A 22,649-nucleotide genomic window follows, 5' to 3' on the forward strand; every position below is an offset into this window, starting at 1 on the left:
GTTCAGACACCGATTATTCAAAACTCGAAGCAATTTTAATTAAATTTGTAATTTAGTCCTTTTTATTTAAAACTTGGTCAATTCAAGGTCTCTCTTTTTTCCTGAAGAGACTCACTTATTCTGCTTTACGGTCCCTTGATATACTGCTACGTCCTTTCATTGGCCGTCAAAATGCCAAACGCGACTATCTATTAGAAGACGATGTCAAAGTAGTTTTACATCGTTGCTTTTTATACCAGTGAATATAATTTTTAATAAATTTCTTTGGAAGAAAACCAAAGAAAACAGGATAATAGCAATAAAAAAGGGAACCAAATTAATTCGACAACTCGCCGATGATTCCGGATTGAGATCCGAACAAACTTTTCAAACGTGTAACAAATTTCAAATTGTGAAAATACTATATTTATGGGTTATTAACGACTCAAAATAAAGTGTGGATTTATCAATGGTGATGTGTGGAAGCTACGAAGAGTTATACTAAAACTTACCTTGTGATCCAAGAGCTGTGTATACGAGACAAAACTCCTATATAAGAATGCATTTTAACACCGGATTCGTAACCCATAACTTAGCCGGAAGAGTCCCGCGCTGTTTAGTATTAAAGGTAAACTTCTTAAACGTGCGCTTTCGATTCATATCGTGTAGATATCTTTCTTTGATCACGACCACCGAGGACGAATTTATTCCTTTTGTTTTGTGTTGTTTTTGATTATTTCATTTTTGTTTCATCGATGACTTTTTTCTTTCCTTTAGCTGCTACTGACGTCCTGCTCTCAAAAAAAAAATACAGACGACTTTCCTCTCGAGAGACTTTAATTACCTAGCTTATTTCTGATAAAGATAGGGTGTTGAAATTGGAAAAAGTTGTAACTTTAATATGTTCAAATATGCAGCTGACAGAGAAGACACCCGTTCGAACAATAACCTTGTTAAAACGCGCTGACTAGATATTGTTTTTGTTTAAGGCATATCTGTGTCTTCCTCTTTGTTTTGTTTTATTTGCCTGTTTTGTTTTTGTGACGAGAGACTTTCAGGAAGAAACAGGGTGTTCTTCACACTGTCAAGACATCAAAGGTTTAGGGTACAAACTAGAATGATATCAGGAATGTAGTGTGTTCTTAATGGCTGCCTACCCTACAACTATTTTTCTGTCCTAATCTTTGGAGACAAGCATGGTTGTTAGCAAAACAAATACTGTATTTCCTTTAATAACCACCCACGCTCGAATAAGCGCCCTCACCCAAATAGTGGCCCACCATTCACTTTCTCAAACAAATTAGTTGGATGCAAAAAGAAACCTGCTTGAATTGCCAGTAAATTTTAAATAACGCCCGGGCACTTATTCGAGGAAATAGTGTATACCGCAATTACGTTCCAACGTTAGACTTGCACCAATACAGGTTGATGAGTAAGAAAGTGCATTGAAAACTGAATTCATGAAAAGATGAAGAGGATGAGTTAAGGGGTTTCCCTATAATTAAACATTCTTTTTAAATATCTGAACGGCAAATTTAAGCCTTGGCAAAATTTTATCACAGCTCCTTGCTAAAGCGTTAAAAAGCGTTTGAGAGTACTTTTGTCGACTAAAACGCGAATTTGTACCATCATCAAATTAGGACGTTGCTGCACCATGCAACAGTTTCATCTACCCACCATAATGAATATCAGATGGAAGTCATTAGAAGGCATTTGAATTTTCAAGTTTTTCGAGGGAGAAAGCCTCTACAATTTAATTAGAAACCTATATCGCCAAGGTTCTGTTCTGTTTTCGGTTTCAGTCCCTTCATGATTAAGTTAACGAAAACGAAGAAACCATCTCTTTAACAGGCCGCTACGATTGGCCAGAACCTAATTTAGAGCCAATGAACACCGAGTTCTTTCAGACAGTTGGAAGCTGTTAGTCTATTGTACCACCAAATTTCGCAACGTTTCGTTGTTAAGTGAAAACAGATTCGAGTTGCTGCAGCATATACAACGTTAACTTGAGAGCGACTTAAATGGGAAACTGAAAGCGCAAGCAAAGTTAAACTTCACAAAGTGCCTTACCTATCCATCATGTCCGCTGATTTCAAGCGCTATCTCATTTCCGTTCTTTTATCTTCCCAGCAGCTAACTGTTCTCCAGGTAAATGTTTTATCACACCCTTTCTAGATCCCTTCCGCCCTAGATGAGGCAGGCCTTTCTACAAGTAGAAACGAAAGCCAAAAGTAAGCACAACGTTTTTCCATCTGCCGTTCTTCCCAAAACGTCATGACGAAGATTATTCAAGCTGTCTCAATTTATTCCAAAACGATTAAAGATTATACAATCACTTATTATATACTCAACAAAATATCGCGTTTCTGATTGGTCAATGATGAATGCATAAATAGGTTATAGAGTGCAATAGAGGTTAAAGGGTACAATACGGAGAAGTTGCCATGGAAACACCGGGGAAGCGCCAAATTTGAACACCAAATTATAAAAAAATGGCTGACAGTTCGGCTTGTAATATTTTCTGAGAAACTTTCAAGAACTTCACGCTTGATTTACCTGTCACAACATTACACTTTTGATTGGTTCAAATAAAACATGTGAGCATTTAGGAACCCATTGAAGTGTTTTTTGTACTCGTAAGGCGTGCAGAGTAGCGCGATGGAGTAATTTTGTCGAGAATATAATAAATAAAAAATCGTATGAACCTGCTCGTGCATTTCGTGATTTATGGTCACTCGTGATGTTTTGAAAGTTCTTAAATTGCACTCGCCTACGGCTCGTGCAATTTTGAGAACTTTCACTCGTGCCCATAAATCACGAAATGCACTCGCGTTCATACGATTTCCTATACTTATACCGTTTGAATGTAAAGTAAATTTCAATCAGTTTCTGCAATCTTACATCAGTCACATTGTACAAAAATTTCACCGGAAAATCTTCATAGCAGTATGCGTTGAGAAAAAGTATTTATAAGTCGCATATCCATGCACTATCTTGGGCTACTGTTTTGAGCAAAACTTTTTTTGCACTGTCTATTGAATGTCATTTTTCATCAATATTCTCGTCCATGTTTCAATTTGTTCAATTCTTTCTTTTTATCATAGTTTCTTAATAAGATATTCTTCTTAATAAGAGCTATAATAATTTACCATAATTCTCGTTGTCCTCACTCTGTCTTTCTCATTTATGTTATTTAACGACTATCAGCTCCGTTGCAATTAAAAGATGCTAACGGTTAATTTTATTTTTTGTAACACTTATGGTTAAAATTTGTCAGTATTTTCGTCTAACGGCTAATTTGTTTTGCCGTTTTTCTTTTAACAATCAGCCCATTGAGACCCTGGGCCTCTTATAGGGAATTCTAGATCTTTCAACTTTCCTCAATGTGCCTCAGATTAAAAGCTGTTTAGAATATCATGTCTATTGATTGTAATATGAAGCCCGCCGAAGGGAAAAAATCGCCTCTCAATATGAAAATACCTGAATGGTCTTTAAAAGCATTAGATTTCTTGTTTACCTCCGAACATAGCGATGCTGGTTTACAAACAGAGCAGGTAGGTTCATGCCAAAATTAAAGCAGCCGCTTGTTCAGAGCTGTTTTCCTCGAAATTGCATCAACATTTTCAGTATAGTAGCATAGACGTTGAACGTCCAACGTAGTTGAGCAAATCAACGTGGTGTCGATTGCATCAAAAGATAGAGAAGAAGCTAATTAAATTTGTGCCTGGTTCTATATTTAATTTACTAAAATAGGCGCATTGGGCAACACGTGGAATAGTTTCTCTTTACTGTAACTACACAATAATGATTTTCATATATTCAAAGTCGTTTAAGATATTATTGTTTACATTTAAAACAAGCTAGTCAAAACAAGTTCAGCAGAATATCAAATAGTTCGTCGCACGAATGAGTGGAAATGCTGTACATGTAAGAGTAAGAACTAGAAATTGACTCCAGTCTGTATATGCCTGGAGTTCTCACTCTTAACGGATGACCACCATAGTTCCTCCCGTACATCATCGATAACGTCTTCCAATCTCCCTTTGATTTCCATATTATAACTCGGGAACAACTGTTTTTCGGGTAAGATATTTTTAATTTCCGCGATAACATATAACTGTTTACTAGTAAGTCTCAGTGGGCTGATGGATTTTATAAGTAAAGGTAAAAATTTTTGCTTTGTTAAGGCTACCATTTAATTTCTTTCCGTCAAGTCTAAAACATCGAACTTTTTCAGTTAGCTTTGTTAACGACTGACGGTTAACACCTGTCAGTTCTACGCCCAACGGCTGCATTAATTTGCTTGGTCGACTAATCAGATTATTTGAACTATTCTAAAAAAGGATTCTGATTGGCTTATTGTAGCGTGCTTAATGAGGGTAGAGAGCATGCTGACGACACTGTTGTTCGCTTTTGAGATAAACTTTGTTTTGACTAATTGTAATACGTGGGGAATTAAGCAGATTCTTTATCATAAAATAAATAGAGAAGCCTTGACCAGCTCTGTTCTGTTGTAAAGCACTTAAGAAGCGGCTTAAGTCTCAAGAACTGGGACGTCTACGTCTCGTGTTTCTCCCTACACTTTTTCTATGCTCTAGCCGCTTCCTGCACGCTTAATAATAAAACAGAGCGTAGTCAAGGCTTCTCTATTTGTTAAACAGTAGTTGAAAATTATGGAGAATGAATATAATGACACACAGGAAGTTCTTACCAGCACCAAAATAAACAATTGTTGTATGATAATTTAACAAAGATTCAAAATGCCAGCTGTTGTGTATGTGTGGAAGTGAAAAATTAGGAGGTCATCAAATAAATTCTTCATTTTCACAAGTTAGGTTTACATCTCTCTATTTCTTTAACACGCAGATTTTCAACGAGGAATCAATTTAGTCAATTATATCGTGATACAGAAATTTTGCAAGCTTTTCCGGTCTAAACGTCTGCTCGATTTTGTTTTGAATACAAAATTGTGGGAAAGTCGGGTAACCTATGCCTCACAATTTTTTTTGAGACCACCTCGTTAAAAGAAATTCTTTCAGGTCCATTTTATCTTAATTCAGCACAAACGGTTTGAACATCAGTGTGCGTATCATTTAGGAAATTTCATTCACCGTTTACTGACGACCATACGACAATATGGATATGAAAAGTGTCGTGGAAGTGAATTGGCTGACGTGTAACACGGCTGCATAATTATAACTGTTATTTATCAGTTTTTATGATAGCATGTCAGATCACAGAATAATGTGACAAAACTTTATTATGGCAATTGACAGGCAAATTATTGCTGAACCGAGCAGCATTCTAAGCAAATATTTGTACGTGTATAAACTAAGACAGAACAGTTGACATACGAAACAGTTTGACAGCTAATAGTTTTACCGGCGACAGCCAAATTTCTACTGTTTCAGGCATACGTTTTAAGGGCCAGGCCTTTTCTAATCGTGTTCCGTATCATGTATTCTGTTTCTGTCTTCCTTCTTTTATTGGAACTCTGCTTTGTGACACGCAATGCTGTCAGATCACAAGGTTAGTTTCAGTATGATTCATATCCAATTCATCTTTTCTTTGGTTTGAGTCATCGTTACTTTTCGGGAAACGTTATATTCAAATTAGAAGAATTCGTCATTAGGTCAGAAAATTAGCTTTATACACGTATATTTGCCGAAGTAATGTTAAAATTTGGGAGACTTAGGAGAAAGTTATGCAAACCCGAGACACTGTCGAGGGTTTGTATATCTCTTTCCTTTTAAACACTTTCTACAAAATAGAAATAAAATAGACGAAAAAAAAAAATTCAAGTCTAACACAACTGATAATGAAATGTCACTTACCACATTTTCCATAATTCTTAACATCATCAAAAGCAACAATGTTACGTTTAATATATTTATTATTTCCATTTCAAAGACGTCTGCATCGCAGACCAGTGTCGCAATTTGGAGTTTGGGCCTGAGAAAGCATTTGAAGGGAAACGCCTCGTAAACCACACAATTCGCACCGTAGAAATAACAGTTTCCAGGTTTTGTGAAAACTTGTGTTATATGGAGCCCGACTGCGTCAGCATTAATCTTTATACACGGGCAGATGGAAATGGAAACTATAAATGTGAACTGAACAATGCTACTCATGAAGGACACGAAGAAAGGTTGATAGACCAAGAGATGTATTCTTATCACGCAGCTGAGGTAAATATAACTTTCAATTTAAGATTCAGATTGGTTTATTTTGTTTTTCTTTTCAAACCTCTTAGTCTCATGTTGACCTTAAATTACGAACTTGAGTTGTTTTCACTCTTTCAAGACATTAGCGGTAATACTGTGTCTGTGCTCTTCACCAAAATCTCTTCAAAGACAAAGCATTTCAAAGTTTTTGGAAAAATATAGAAATAGAAGGACAACTATGATGACAAGGATAACGATGGCGATATTGATGATCTTAGCGGTGCAGTTGATTATTGGATGTTGAAAATGATTATAATGATGATAATGATAATGACAATGACAACGGTTTGTTTTTTTTCTGTCAGAGCAATTGTGTTCAAAATCCTTGTAAGAACAATGCTACTTGCCAAAGCGGATTTACTAAGAAAGGTTATCGGTGTCTTTGTACCGCTGGATTTGAGGGTCCAATTTGCGAAAGAGGTAAACACAACTCCATTGTTGATAACTTGATGCCTTCAGTTTAACAACAAGGAAAAACTTGAAAAACCTTGACTCTTAAGAGTGGCATCATTCTTGTTCTTTGTGCTTAGACACTTGTCGAAGTGGTCTGTAATTATTTAAGTATTTAGTTTAGATATCACGAATTTCCATGCTCTAAGCATCCCTTTCTCGGTTTCCAGCCGCTTTTAACCTTTCAGTATTAAAAAAGTCGTCTCGTTGACGTTTTTCAATAAGTGCTCCCATTGTAATTCTTTGATGATGATTATTCATCTCTTATCTCTCTAAGTTTAGCTACTTTTCGTCAATTCTGGATGAGTAATTTCATAAATTTTATAAAAATTAACGCTAAAAAGTCACGTTTCGACCTCTATGAGGTCATTTTCAAGTGTGAATAAAAATACAAAATATATATTAAAATAGTTAAAGGACTTAACAGGCAAGACTGTCACGAACGCTAATTTATCATAAGTCTGATAAAATATGTAAAGATAAGTGATCATTACTTACTCGCTTTGAAGTAGCTGACTTTTCCATTAAATGTCCTGTCTGTGTGACGACAAGCATAGCTTTTTGAACACATGCCACACTTGATTTGCACTTCGCTTAGTGCAACACTGCCATTCAAATCCTTCAGAGCTGAAAAAAAAAATCCGATCCTTCAGTTTCTTTTGAATTGTCCCTAGGTTTTGCCCTGTCCCTACAAAGAGAAACCCATAAACTCTATTACTATCATTATAACTTTGGAGGGTATTGAGAAAAAAAAAACTGAAAAAAAAAAAAAAAAACTTGACAGCGAGCGTTTATAACTTGAATGCCGGGCTCTTATTTTCGCACAATGAAAATACCAACGCTAAAAGCTAGCCAGCTTTGGTTGATACCAAAGCTGGCTAAAAATTACAAGATCTTCCCCTATGTGTGTTGTGAAGAATCGTAAAAGACGTGAAAGAAAAAATGGATTAACTTATTTGTAAGTATTGAAAGTAATTGTGCAATTGCAAGACTGACAGTTTGGCATAATTGGTTAAACAGAGTTTGTTTTTCTTGAATCCGCAAAACTTACATGCACTTCGCTATCGGCCATGGAATCAGCATCTAACTTTTTAAGATCTTCTTCCCTACCTGAGAAGATTGAGAATTTACAAATTTGAAATTAGGAGATCCTCGCAGCTAAGAACACTACTGAAACGAGTAGTTGTGAATAGGACCTGAAAAATTTTTTTCAGGTCCTATTCACAACTACTCGTTTCAGTAGTGTTCTTAGCTGCGAGGATCTCCTAATTTCATCTCTCCACCGCAGTGCAAATATGTGAAATTTTCATATGCCTAAAATCTTCATTCACTTGGATGTTTATTTGTACCCAATTCATTGACCAGCTCCTAGTTGGCTTGTTAGCTCAATTGGTAGAGCGCTGCACCGGTATGGCAGAGGTCATGGGCTCAAATCCCGTACGGGCCAAAATTTTTTTTTCAGGTCCTATTCACAACTACTCGTTTCAGTAGTGTTCTTAGCTGCGAGGATCTCCTAATTTCATCTCTCCACCGCAGTGCAAACCTTCATATACCTAAAATCTTCATTTACAAATTTTTTTTTGTTTTCTGTGTTTTCAGCCATGATTTGGGCTTTAAAAATAGCTCCACGGTTTCTTTTACCAACGCTACAAGAAGACGGCGCGAACATTGGTTGTCTTGGTTTATTTTTAAAAATACATTTTAGCTCGGCAAATTCTTTATTTTAGCACGCAAAATGCGCCACAATGCCCATCAAAGTGATAATAATACAGTTTTTAGCCGGAATTTAAAAGAAACTATCTTTACATAGCGAACGCACCAAGTGAGCGTTTTTCGTTGTATAAACAAGGCAGTGTTTATAAACAAGGAATACCGCAGAATTTCCAAAGTAGCGAAGTTTATGACTTTTGAAAATCAGGTAAACGAACTACAAGTGCTAATTCAGCCCTACCATCCTGAAACTTTTGAAGGTCTCCTTGTTGCCTTTCGTTTCTCTCGATGTCACCTCCTTCAGTCATGATCCTCTTTGCCAAATTTTCATCTTCTTTGGCTTCTTCTCGTGATTTCCGTTTCCTTCTCACTTTTGACTCGTCACCTTTCTTCTCAGTGTCGTTCATTGACTTCTGCTTGCTTTTATCAGATGTAGCCGGCGCCTTCAGCAACACTACTGGCTTTCCGGTCCAGTTTGTGACCTCTTGGATAATGTGTACTAAAGTATTAAATACCGTGTGTTTTAAGTTTTCTCTTTAGTAGGCTTTTGAGAAACTTACACAGTTCTTATCAGCAAATGCTCGTCAAGATGTATAAAACGTGCACATCGAGCGAAATCTCTCGTGCGTAGCTTCCCTCGAGGAGAGAATTGAATATTATTTGAACGTCTGGTTTTCAGAAACGAATAAATTTAAGGGCGTGTATAAATAAACGGGGTCTTTAATATGTTAAGCTACACTGTTGTTCATTCACCAATTAATCAGAAAGAAGCTTATAAACTGATTTACTCGCTACTTCTTTGTAGAGATTTTTCTTCTCAATTTTCGCATTCAAATGGACGGTGAAAAAGAAAAAAAAAACATTCCACTCCACAAAACAACAAACAAAAAACGGTGGAACCAGAGTTTAACCACATTAATATTTGAGCTTAATATTTAACTACAGAACTAAAGTGATTCATCAAACTCCGCTGCACGCGTTCCACACTTATCGTTGAGCTCACTGCTACTTTCATCCGATATTAAATTTGGAAGTTCAAGCTGCCATTGCCCATCCGTCACAATTGCAAAATTTTCGCATTTGCCCGCAGGCGATTTCGCCAGGCGAAATAACTTTAACGAAAATCCGCCAATTCCATAGTGATGTGCCTGCTCCTTTAGTCCTAAAAACTCCGTAAAATGTTTTTTTAGTTCAGATACTCCTCTATGAGCTTCTTCGATGACGTTCGATGGCGACTTCTTCACCTTTTCGAAAAAACTCACGATGACTTTAGCAATCCCAGTCATGACCCGACCGCATGAACAAACAACGAGCAATAGAAAGACAACAGCAGGGCGTCTCGTTGGCTCGATTGTGATCCGCTGTTCTTGAAATGAGACAGCAGGGCGTCTTGTCAGCCCAATTACGAGCCGCTGTTCTAGAAATGAGCCCACGCTGCTCACCGAAAAGAAGGATCCCGTGGATTTAAAGTAATTTGAAGACAAGAAATTCTATAATTCGGCTAAATTTGGAATTAATGTGGTTACGTCGGGTGAAGAAGGATTTTCTGAGCTAGAAATCATCAAAATGCTGTTCTTTCTGATACAAACATCCCTATCACGTCTGACCATGTCGGTTGTCGGTTAGAATTTCTATGTCGCTAGTCGGTAATTTTTTTCCCCGTTTCGTCGGTAGTCAGTAATTTTTTACGCCCTTTGTCGCTAGTCGGTTAACCCCATCCACACCCTCTATTTAATTTACTAAAATAGGCGCATTTGGCAACACGTGGAATAGTTTCTCTTTACTGTAACTACACAATAATGATTTTCATATATTCAAAGTCGTTTAAGATATTATTGTTTGCATTTAAAACAAGCTAGTCAAAACAAGTTCAGCAGAATATCAAATAGTTCGACGCACGAATGAGTGGAAATGCTGTACATGTAAGAGTAAGAACTAGAAATTGACTCCAGTCTTATATGCCTGGAGTTCCCACTCTTAACGGATGACCACCATAGTTTCTCCCGTAAATCATCGATAACGTCTTCCAATCTCCCTTTGATTTCCATATTATAACTCGGGAACAACTGTTTTTTCGGGTAAGATATTTTTAATTTCCGCGATAACATATAACTGTTTACTAGTAAGTCTCAGTGGGCTGATGGATTTTATAAGTAAAGGTAAAAATTTTTGCTTTGTTAAGGCTACCATTTAATTTCTTTCCGTCAAGTCTAAAACATCGAACTTTTTCAGTTAGCTTTGTTAACAACTGACGGTTAACACCTGTCAGTTCTACGCCCAACGGCTGCATTAATTTGCGGCTAACTGATTGGCTTATTGTAGCGTGCTTAATGAGAGTAGAGAGCATGCTGACGACACTGTTGTTCGCTTTTGAGATAAACTTTGTTTTGACTAATTGTAATACGTGGGGAATTAAGCGGATTCTTTATCATAAAATAAATAGAGAAGCCTTGACCAGCTCTGTTCTGTTGTAAAGCACTTAAGAAGCGGCTTAAGTCTCAAGAACTGGGACATCTACATCTCGTGTTTCTCCCTACACTTTTTCCATGCTCTAGCCGCTTCCTGCACGCTTAATAATAAAACAGAGCGTAGTCAAGGCTTCTCTGTTTGTTAAACAGTAGCTGAAAATTATGGAGAATGAATATAATGACACACAGGAAGTTCTTACCAGCACCAAAATAAACAATTGTTGTATGATAATTTAACAAAGATTCAAAATGCCAGCTGTTGTGTATGTGTAGAAGTGAAAAATTAGGAGGTCATCAAATAAATTCTTCATTTTCACAAGTTAGGTTTACATCTCTCCATTTCTTTAACACGCAGATTTTCAACGAAGAATCAATTTAGTCAATTATATTGTGATACAGAAATCTTGCAAGCTTTTCCGGTCTAAACGTCTGCTCGATTTTGTTTTGAATACAAAATTGTGGGAAAGTCGGGTAACCTATGCCTCATAATTTTTTTTGAGACCACCTCGTTAAAAAAAATTCTTTCAGGTCCATTTTATCTTAATTCAGCACAAACGGTTTGAACATCAGTGTGCGTATCATTTAGGAAATTTCATTTACCGTTTACTGACGACCATACGACAGTATGGATATGAAAAGTGTCGTGGAAGTGAATTGGCTGACGTGTAACACGGCTGCATAATTATATCTGTTATTTATCAATTTTTATGATAGCATGTCAGATCACAGAATAATGTGACAAAACTTTATTATGGCAATTGACAGGCAAATTATTGCTGAACCGAGCAGCATTCTAAGCAAATATTTGTACGTGTATAAACTAAGAAAAATTGACATACGAAACAGTTTGACAGCTAATAGTTTTACCGGTGACAGCCAAATTTCTACTGTTTCAGGCATACGTTTTAAGGGCCAGGCCTTTTCTAATCGTGTTCCGTATCATGTATTCTGCTTCTGTCTCCCTTCTTTTATTGGAGCTCTGCTTTATGATACCCAAGGCTGTCAGGTCACAAGGTTAGTTTCAGTATGACTCATATCCAATTCACGTTTTCTTTGGTTTAAGTCATCATTACTTTTTGGGAAACGTTATATTCAAATTGGAAGAATTCGTCATTAGGTCAGAAATTAGCTTTATACACGTATATTTACTGAAGAAATGTTAAAATTTGAGAGACTTGGGAGAAAGTTATGTAAACCAGAGACACTGTCGAGGGTTTGTATATCTCTTTCCTTTTAAACACTTTCTACAAAATAGAAAAAATAGACGAAGGAAAACATTCAAGTCTAACACAACTGATAATGAAATGTCACTAACCACATTTTCCATAATTCTTAACATCATCAAGAGCAACAATGTTTCGTTTAATGTATTTATTATTTCCACTTGAAAGACGTCTGTATCGCAGACCAGTGTCGCAATTTGGAGTTTGGGCCTGAGAAAGCATTTGAAGGGAAACGCCTCGTAAACCACACAATTCGCACCGTAGAAATAACAGTTTCCAGGTTCTGTGAAAACCTGTGTTATTTGGAGCCCAATTGCGTCAGCATTAATCTTTATACACGGCCAGATGGAAATGGAAACTATAAATGTGAACTGAACAATGCTACTCATGAAGGACACGAAGAAAGGTTGATAGACCAAGAGATGTGTTCTTATCGCGCAGCTGAGGTAAATATAACTTTCAATTTAAGATTCAGATTGGTTTATTTTGTTTTTCTTTTCAAACCTCTTAGTCTCATGTTGACCTTAAATTACGAACTTGTGTTGTTTTCACTCTTTCAAGACATTAGCGGTAATACTGTGTCTGTGCTCTTCACCAAAATCTCTTCAAAGACAAAGCATTTCAAAGTTTTTGGAAAAATATAGAAATAGAAGGACAACTATGATGACAAGGATAACGATGGCGATATTGATGATCCTAGCGGTGCAGTTGATTATTGGATGTTGAAAATGATTATAATGATGATAATGATAATGACAATGACAACAATTTTTTTTTTTGTCAGAGCAATTGTGTTCAAAATCCTTGTAAGAACAATGCTACTTGCCAAAGCGGATTTACTAAGAAAGGTTATCGGTGTCTTTGTACCGCTGGATTTGAGGGTCCAATTTGCAAAAGAGGTAAACACAACTCCAATGATGATAACTTGAGGCCTTCAGTTTAACAACAAGGAAAAACTTTACCGCGTTCCTTGTTAATTGGTTCTCGAAGAATAAAAGAGCTTCTTCTTTCCTCATGTAGCTTAAAGCTCTCTTACTAGTCAGTAAGAACCGAAAGACAACAGGCCTATGTCGCAGTTTCTTCACCAACACAACGCGATGGCGAATTTTTGGTTTTTTCTCTTTTCTTCTCGACATCTCCCTTCTCCTTATTCGTCTTCACATATCTTCTTCTGAGCTGCACTGAAAGTGGACAGAAACAATAGTAAAATACATGAATCACAAGAAAAAAGTAGAACTTTCCGAATTAAAAAGAGGGAATATATGACTGTTTCGCGGTTCATAAGTACTGCTTGTGACTTACGAGGTGGCTGTTGATCGATTCATTTTGAATACATTTTTTTCAGTCTGTAAAAAGCAAAAATGATGTGTAGCGATCACGAGAAAACAAAAACTACGTTTACCCTAATAAGAAAAGTATTTGAAGGAGGCCTACCCATTTATTTGTGTATTTTTTTTTTTGTTCAGACATCAACGAATGTGTTCGTGGGCTACACAAATGCAGCTCTAATGCGTTTTGTAACGATACCAAAGAGTCATACAATTGCACATGCAAACATGGATTCACGGGAAATGGACGAGAATGTAAAGGTAGTTGTTTGATCTATTAACAATTATGTGATGAAAAAAATTAAGTTTATATTTGCAAATTATCCACAAAGGGATAGTAACTTACATCTCGATCCTCTCAGCAAGAAAACGTATAGTGAAACTGAACGCGGGCAGAGATATATGAGCGAAACCACATTGAAAAATTTTCTTCTTGATCACCAAAGTGTTTTTGCATCAATTGAAATCAATTTGCTCATCATCGTTTGTTGGTTTCATTCATCCTTTGTTGCCGGACAGACTGTCGTATGGCTACAGAAACCTATTTGATGTTCTCAACAACAAATATTAATGCTGTGCAATTCAAATACGAATATCAAGTAATACTGCTGACCTTTTAAATCTTTTATACATTTTTGTCAATTTTTTTGTCGGCTTTATATCTAAAGACATCGATGAGTGTGTCGGAGGGTCACACTCTTGCAGCCCTGATGCCTATTGCAACAATACCAAAGGGTCTTACAACTGTACATGTAAACCTGGATTCACTGGGAGTGGAAGAGAATGCGAGGGTATGTGTTACTTTTGAGAATATTGAGCAAAGGAGGCGGATTTTCTAATTTCGAACTTTCTGATAAAACAAAAACTACGTTTACCGTGATATTAAGAACAGTATGTAAAGGAGGCTTACCTAATTATTGTTGGTTTTACAGTTGTTGGTGCTTCTGTGTTCTTTTTTCTATGTGATAATTTGTTTTTATTTATTCGTGTATTTTTTGTTCAGACATCGACGAATGTGTTCGTGGGCCACACAAATGCGGCTCTTATGGGCTTTGCACCAATATCAAAGGGTCTTACAACTGTACATGTAAACCTGGATTCACTGGAAATGGACGAGAATGTAAAGGTAAACACTGGAGTCGAAATATAGAGGAAAATCAGCTGGTGAAAAGTCTAACTACGAATTTTGATACAATGGCGATACTACTGCTCTTCTACTGAGCCTTATAACCCTTACAAGTTTCTAAGTCCCTCTTCCGTGTAGTGTTTTAAAACGTTTGCAAAAGCAGATTTTTTAAAAATCCTTGTAATGAGAAAATTATTGAATTCGGTTTTCGCATGAAATCACGATTCATTAAACCTTGTGTCTGTGTCTGCGTGATCTCCCTCGTCCTTTGACTTCAAAAGACAACTCAGATCATGGGTTTGATAATTGAAGATATCATACTCAGCCTTATCCACTAATTGGTAACAACAATCGATCCTCTCCCGACGCTGTTTCTTATCCATGATGTATTTGAAGAAAACATACATGCTGCCAAGTAAAGTGAATGAAAACTGAGAACTCTTTCCAGCCAAAAAGCAGTTCTTGGAAAATAATAAAATTTTTCTGCCAATCAGTCAGACTGCAGTCTGCAGTTTCCCAATGATGGATTAAGATGTACCTAGAACAAGTTCACAATTTCTTCTCATAAAAGGTATTTTTAAACTTCTTGCAGGAGTTTCCTCGTGTAAAGAAATTCATTACTTGTAAGTAAGATTGATATTCGATATTATTTTCAGAGTACATCAAACATTCCACTTGCCGGCAATTAGTTTAAGCCCATCACGTCACCAAATATACCCCAATTTTCAAGCCACATTCCAAATGCGGAGAAAGTCCTCCTTTAAACCTTGATTCGTTTAAGTGGAGTGCATTACTCTCCTCAGGGAAGAGGTGAAAAATATCTTTTGCACTCGAAAACCTGTTTCATTCCAGGACAAATAACCGAGCATTGTTGTTATGAAGGCTGTTGTTTTTCTTCCGCAGATATCGACGTCTGAAGGATCAACTTTTCATTTGCTTATTTGTTGAAGCATCATTATTATTATTATCACGCAGTATCTTTCCTATTGTCATTTTCATTGCCACCGTTGTAGCTATGATAATTATTTTTATAAGCTCGTCTTATTTCACCCTCATTGTTTTCGTTACTTGTTGTATTTCTTTTTTTTTTCATTGATTTAAAAGATCCAATGTGAGTGGTGTGGTTACCCTTCTTGTTGATTCCCAACCATTGTCCGTTTTTTGTCACATGGGAAATTTCGGGTGTGGAGATGGAGGATGGACGCCAGTCATGAAGATTGACGGCAGAAAGGTGCATACTTTTATTAAATAATTTATCTCGTGTATAAACCAGCTCTCTTTCAAAACGTTGCTAGTTAAAAACCTGCGTGTTACATATGTATGCCTTTTATTTTTCATCGAGAAGGCAAAGCACGAAGAACAGACTTTGTTCAACGTAAATTACAAGACTTGTTGTGTGTAGTGACTGAAAAAGAATGTCTTAATTATCTTCACATATTTGTCTCTGGTATCATGTAACAGCTAGATAAGAAATATAAACCATCGAAATCATAATTCGGTTAAAAGCAGATACACTACAGGACGTCGACAGCAGAGAACCCATCAATTCGGAGAAAAAAAATTAAAAAAATTAATTGCTTCTCTATTTCAGACCACCTTCCATTATAATGCAAGTCATTGGAGTAATTACGATGAATTCAACCCTCTCGGTGGAGAGACTGGGTTTGACGAACAAGAATCAAAGCTGCCCACCTACTGGAACACATCCTTCTCCAAGATCTGTCTTGGAATGAAGATCAAGCAACAGCTCAGATTTATTGTTATCAACAGGCTGGCTGACTCTCTGCACTCGATAATTGCTGATGGCCAATACCGAAACACATCGCTGGGTCGTGACGAGTGGAAAAAGTTGATTGGCGGGAACGCCTTTTTACAGCACAACTGTAACAAGGAAGGATTCAATGCCTTTAGTGGTAAAAGTGATCGTTCTAAAGTCAGAATTGGTATTGTTAGCAATGACCAGAAAAACTGCAACTCGTGCAACTCTTTGATTGGATTTGGTGCGGGAAGTCATCCAGGAGGCACACAATCTTGTGGAAACAAGGCACGCCAAGGAAGTTCAGATAATGGACACAAGAGTATCAAAGCTAGGGAGTACATATTGGTGCAATAAAACTACACTTTGTTGTGTTAACTCCGTAAACCACGCTTATTTCACCTTGGAGATATCTTATTCTGACAAAACAGTCCAGGCAAACGGTCGTGAAAAAGATAGATATCCCCAAATCTCTTATACTTCAAAATACAAGGATATTTAAGTCGTTTTCTAATGAAATATTAACAAGCTCAGCAATATCAAACAAAGTTTTAAAATACTCCCGAAAAAAAAGACGAATTGTGATTAATTGCCACTTGGCTTTTATGCAACAGAAACAGCAGTGTTAGGTCCCTCGAAAGCCATCGTTCTTGTTCACCTCAAAACTTGTTTTAGACTAGAAATGACTAAAACGATTCGAATATTCATCGGCATTGATGGATCATCGAGCTCAAAATTTTCTAGCAGTGACAATATCTTGCTCTTAGAGCATGGAACAGTTAAATTCCACCTCTTTGAATACTGAACTGATTGATCTTGTGTACTTTTGTAGCTGGTTAAAGAGTAGAAAACCTTAAAATAGACACGGATTCTATCGGTTACAGGTTGATGTTTTAGTACACGTAGTGCCCGTTTTTTTAGCGTAATTTGCTAAAAATAGTTAGAGCGTAGTAGTTAATTCACAGTTTCATTAAACTTTATTGTTCCCGAAATCTTTAAAGTATCGTATGATTTTTTCGCTGTGATTGGTCCTAGAACTGAAAGCCCCAAGATGTTGGAAAAAAATATGCCACGGCGAGTACAATTTCTGGCCGAACTTTCTGGGTATCAGATGCATCAAAATGTTTTCAGCCAAAAAACAATTCTAGTAGCATGAACATGTCAAAAATCGTAATGAAAAGAGTTGGCCACGGAGGTGTACAGGTAAAATACAAAAATAATTATCACTCTACAAATATATTTATTTAAGCAAAACACAAAAACTAGATGACGCTCCTAGTCAGAGATATTGTGAATTTGATTAGGAATTTTAAATATGTCTACAGGAAACTCGAGAAGCTATTAGTTGATCAAGTACGAACGAACGCACGAGTAAAAAAGACCTGAAGAGGAAATGATGTGCAGTATGGGCAGTCCTAAAGCAAACGCTGGGTTCTAGATGATCTTGAACATTCTATAGCTTTTACTCTGTGTTGGTAACGGAAATTATTTTGGCAGCAACTAAGGAATACCGTGGGTAGCAAAAAATAGGCTTGTGCCTCCTCGTGTAGTCCAGCTGTTATCGACCAAAAAAAACACTGAATTGTTCAAATTAATGATAAAAGCATGAAACTTTGCCACAACACTTATGACCCCAAGACTAATATTTTCTGACAGAGGGCCAATCCAAATTATCTTTCGGTGACGAGAACCACGCATGTCAGAAATTCGCTAACGAGGCTAAGAATAAAAAAAATTCCCTTAATAAACGACTTTGCTTAAAGAAATTTGCGACAAAAGTCTTCAAACATAACCATCAAGTCATTTTCTATCCATTCGTATTCATCTTATGCCATTACGGTACTATCCTCTTTGATATTTATCATAATGTTTGGGTACCCTGTGGTCAAACGTTTAATATACCTGTCTATATTATTTTCTGGATCACTATTGGTAAAACTTGGTTATCTTAGAAACATAAAGCTCATGTCTTTGCTTGATTTGACATTCTCTTCCGTTACTTTAGTAAATTAACGAGCTATTATAAATAATTTTTGGTTAACAGATTTGGGATGCCTGTGATGAATTGTTCTGCTACACTTCTCTGAACGGCCCTTTAGGTAAAATCCTAAAATGTTCCCCTATTTAACAAAAATTTGACAAACGATTGATGTAATGCCTAATTCTTAGTCGATCTACTCTAATCGTTAGTGACACCGTTGTAAATATTTGTGGCTGTTAGAACTTGCCGCCACAGTTTCACAAACCGTTACATGCCAAATTAGCCTTTAAGCACTTGCATCGTCCTCTACATGAGGCTCTGTATCCGCATCGAATGAGTCCGTGACAAGATTCCTTTGCTTGCTGTAGAGCTGTTCAGAATGGTGACCATGAGTCGTTGAGCTTCCGCCACCTCCAGTCAGATGGGCTTGGAAGCACTGGCTGACAAAGGAAGGTTGCTGTTGTGTTTTTAGATTATCAATCAGAACAAGTTTAAATTTATGAATTTCATTTTATTTCTGTTAGTTTTCAAATCATACACCAAATGAATATAATCCGTGTATCTTTACTAGATAACCTGCCAGTTGAAGAAAAATAATGAGGATGGGAAGGAGAGTTACTAGAGGTTTTCAGACTGTGTGGTGCATGTATATGTTGGAGTTACTTTTTTGTTTCAGTTAAATTTCATTTTTCCGTTGTTTTTAGGTATGTGATGTATGATAATGAGTTTTAAATAAGGAAAAAATAAAATTTAACTGGAAACAAAAATTAACTGCAACATACTCATTTACTGTTATATACTGTTATAATTATATTTATTGCTAGGAACAGAAACCTCAGAAAATGGCTCAGAACTGAATTCTAAGAAAGAAAGTGATGTAGTCTCAGACACTGATAATAGTGTTTCTGAAAGGAAGAGATCTAAGTACATCACAGGTGCCACGCCAAAAAGTTCCATGAAAACAAAAATGGAGAAGTCATTTGAAACAGTGTGTGTGAGTCTCCGTGAATCCTCAGAAGCTGAGACGAAGAGGTAAATACAGCTCCTTAATTTCATAGTTTTCAAAATGTTTGTAGCAAGAATTAATGGGGGAGTTAACATTCTCTGGCTAACCTTTAAGTAGCCAATTTAACATGGGGTAGGCTGGAACTGGTAAGATAACAGGATGAATTTCCTTCCCCATAATTTCTTCTTTCATATCAGGTGGAAATAACCTCCCTCTACAACCCAGAGCGTACAGTTGTGAGTTAGACAAGACCCTTGCGTCACATACACTTCCTGGCCACCCTACAAAAATATCGCGGAATAGGTAATTACTGTCTGCAAGAGCTTGCATTACAATACTGTGGTACCATTTCCTGTTGTTGTAACTTGCATGATTTTGCTATGGTGTTGAAATTGGTATATGTGTGCCATCGATTGCTCCAGCACACATGGGAAACCCCATTTCTCCTTACAATTAGCTATCACAAGAGCGAGTTCATCTCCTTTAGCAATGGACAGATACTTTGGCTTAAGTTTTCTCACCACTGCAGCGGCTACCTTGCGGATACAAATGTAAACAAAGCCCCTGGATAAACCAAACAGGTCAGAAAGTGTTCTGTAACTTGCAGTTGAAGTAATGAAGTACAAGAACAGACCCACTTTCTATTCCACCTCAACAGCTTTTCTCATCTTTGTATCTTGCGATTTCAGTTCTGGATTAAGTTCTTCAATAAAAATTGAAATGTTGCCCTGGACAAGCGAAAGTTTTCGTACCATTCTTGGTCTGAAAATTCTTTCAATACAAGCTGAAACCAAACACCTGTTCTAGGAAGCTGCCATATGGTTCTCTCGATAGTGCATTGGCTCATTTCTTCTCCGTTTTCTTTTAAAGCGGTTCAATATTTCTGCAGAGTTTTCCCCTGAAGAGGGAGTCACTTTCCTCATAAAAGGAAATGGTAAAAGAGTGGCAGCCATAATGTAAGCCATGTTTCTTTCCTTCGCGCACCCTTTTGTGTATTTACCACTGAGCGATAAGGAAAGATACCGAAGGCTCAAATAAAAACCCGGTCCGGTCACCGAGAATCAGTAGTGTAAACAGTGTACAAATTACCAGGCCCTTGAGCTCTTTTCAATCATAAGCCTAACCTGATTGTTACCCGTGTAAACAGGTTACAATCAGTGGTGTAAATGGGGTTTTAGTTTTTCATTTGTGGTAAATATAGGATATTGTTGTCTATCCTTTCTGGTTCACCCAGGCTGAAGTCCTGGCATTCAGCATAATGTCTGAGCACTTCTGGGATATATAACATACTAATGTGAAAACAGGGTTTTGCCTTCACAAATGAACGGACGGACGGGGACAACTCTTAAAAACTCTTTCTGGGTAAAGGCTTTCCTTGGGGGCACTCGCTGGCTGCGGGAAAGAACCGGAATCTATTACGGCTGCTGACTATCTTTGAGAGAATGACTAACAACAACAGGGTTGGCTCCAACGTAGATTTATTCTGCAAGCTCCACTACAATTTTGACCAGAACGGACCTGGCCAGGGCTGGTTCGACCCCGTTCTTCTCCTCATTTTTTTTCTTTTTTTTTCTTTCTACTCTCCTTTAAGCTTTACAAAACAGTCCTATTTAAGCTTAACGCACATAGATAACGTAATGCCATGAATAATCTAAAGGATCATATAATCTACTACACTATTGGCTAAGCAGGAATTTCGCCTTTTACAACATTAATTACTTTGGAAGAGTTCCGGTGGATAACAATTACACAAAAGGACATGACAGGTGGCTGTTACAGTTTAACACTAATAACAACTGTCTACGGGTGGCTAAAGGAGAACTGGTAGCGTTTACGCTTTGCCGAACTAAGCTTTCTACGTTGAATATTGTATTTTTTTTTAAGCGCAAGCATGAAAGAACTCGATAACTAAAAATCCTATCGTTACACTAACTTAGCTTTTCATTAATGGTAAATATAGGGAAGTGTTGTCTATCCTTTCTGGTTCACTTAGGCTGAATTCCAGGCAGTCTAATCTTCACTCCCCTACCCCTACCCCCACCCCTCTCCTTATTTTTGACCGTCGACCGCCCCCTTGGTATAAATTAAATCTTCAATTATAAATTAAATTTTTCCTCTCCCCAGCCTTCCGCTACCATGAAAATCAAAGATGGCGGCCATAATATTCGTCTTAGCACTCGCTAACCTAAATTACGCCTGCTCTGCAGGCTATCATTTCTTGTAACAGCTACGACTAGCGTGTAACTGAATTCAAGTCAGTCAATCATTTCTTGTAACAGCTACGACTAGCGTGTAACTGAACTCAAATCAGTCAATCATTTCTTGTAACAGCTACGACAAGCGTGTAACTGAACTCAAATCAGTCAATCATTTCTCGTAACAGCTACGACAAGCGTGTAATTGAACTCAAATCGGTCAATTATTTCTCGTAACAGCTACGACAAGCGTGTAACTGAAATCAAATCAGGCAATCATTTCTCGTAACAGCTACGACAAGCGTGTAACTGAACTCAAATCAGTCAACCATTTCTCGTAACAGCTAGTACGTCAAGCGTGTAACTGAACTCAAATCAGTCAATCATTTCTCGTAACAGCTACGACAAGCGTGTAATTGAACTCAAATCAGTCAATCATTTCTCGTAACAGCTACGTCAAGCGTGTAACTGAACTCAAATCAGTCAATCATTTCTCGTAACAGCTACGACAAGCGTGTAATTGAACACAAATCAGTCAATCATTTCTCGTAACAGCTACGACAAGCGGGTAATTGAACTCAAATCAGTCAATCATTTCTCGTAACAGCTACGACAAGCGTGTAATTGAACTCAAATCAGTCAATCATTTCTCGTAACAGCTACGACAAGCGTGTAATTGAACTCAAATCAGTCAATCATTTCTCGTAACAGCTACGACAAGCGTGAAATTGAACTTAAATCAGTCAATCATTTCTCGTAACAGCTACGACAAGCGTGTAATTGAACTCAAATCAGTCAATCATTTCTCGTAACAGCTACGACAAGCGTGTAATTGAACTCAAATCAGTTAATCATTTCTCGTAACAGCTACGACAAGCGTGAAATTGAACTCAAATCAGTCAATCATTTCTCGTAACAGCTACGACAAGCGTGTAACTGAAATCAAATCAGTCATTCATTTCTTGTAACAGCTACGAAAAGCTGTAACTGAACTCAAATCAGTCAATTATTTCTCGTAACAGCTACAACAAGCATGTAATTGAACTCAAATCAGTCAATCATTTCTCGTAACAGCTACGACAAGCGTGTAATTGAACACAAATCAGTCAATCATTTCTCGTAACAGCTACAACAAGCGTGTAACTGAACTCAAATCAGTCAATCATTTCTCGCAACAGCTACGAGAAGCGTGTAATTGAACAC

At 37.2% G+C, this 22,649-nt stretch overlaps 1 protein-coding gene across 1 annotated transcript; it reads left to right on the plus strand.

The window, feature by feature from the left end:
- Positions 1-5,880: 5,880 nt before the first annotated feature.
- On the plus strand, positions 5,881-17,256 carry LOC149043001 (uncharacterized). Its single transcript, XM_089211775.1, has 8 exons — positions 5,881-6,167; positions 6,509-6,623; positions 13,521-13,643; positions 14,051-14,173; positions 14,386-14,508; positions 15,101-15,131; positions 15,613-15,739; positions 16,100-17,256. The coding sequence occupies exons 1-8, from the start codon at positions 6,024-6,026 to the stop codon at positions 16,619-16,621; spliced, it is 1,308 nt and encodes a 435-aa protein (XP_089067901.1). The 5' UTR covers positions 5,881-6,023; the 3' UTR covers positions 16,622-17,256.
- Positions 17,257-22,649: the final 5,393 nt, after the last annotated feature.

The sequence above is a fragment of the Pocillopora damicornis genome, chromosome 7, assembly GCF_964200805.1.
Source record: "Pocillopora damicornis chromosome 7, jaPocDami1.2, whole genome shotgun sequence".
Classification (NCBI taxonomy): Eukaryota; Metazoa; Cnidaria; class Anthozoa; order Scleractinia; family Pocilloporidae; genus Pocillopora; species Pocillopora damicornis.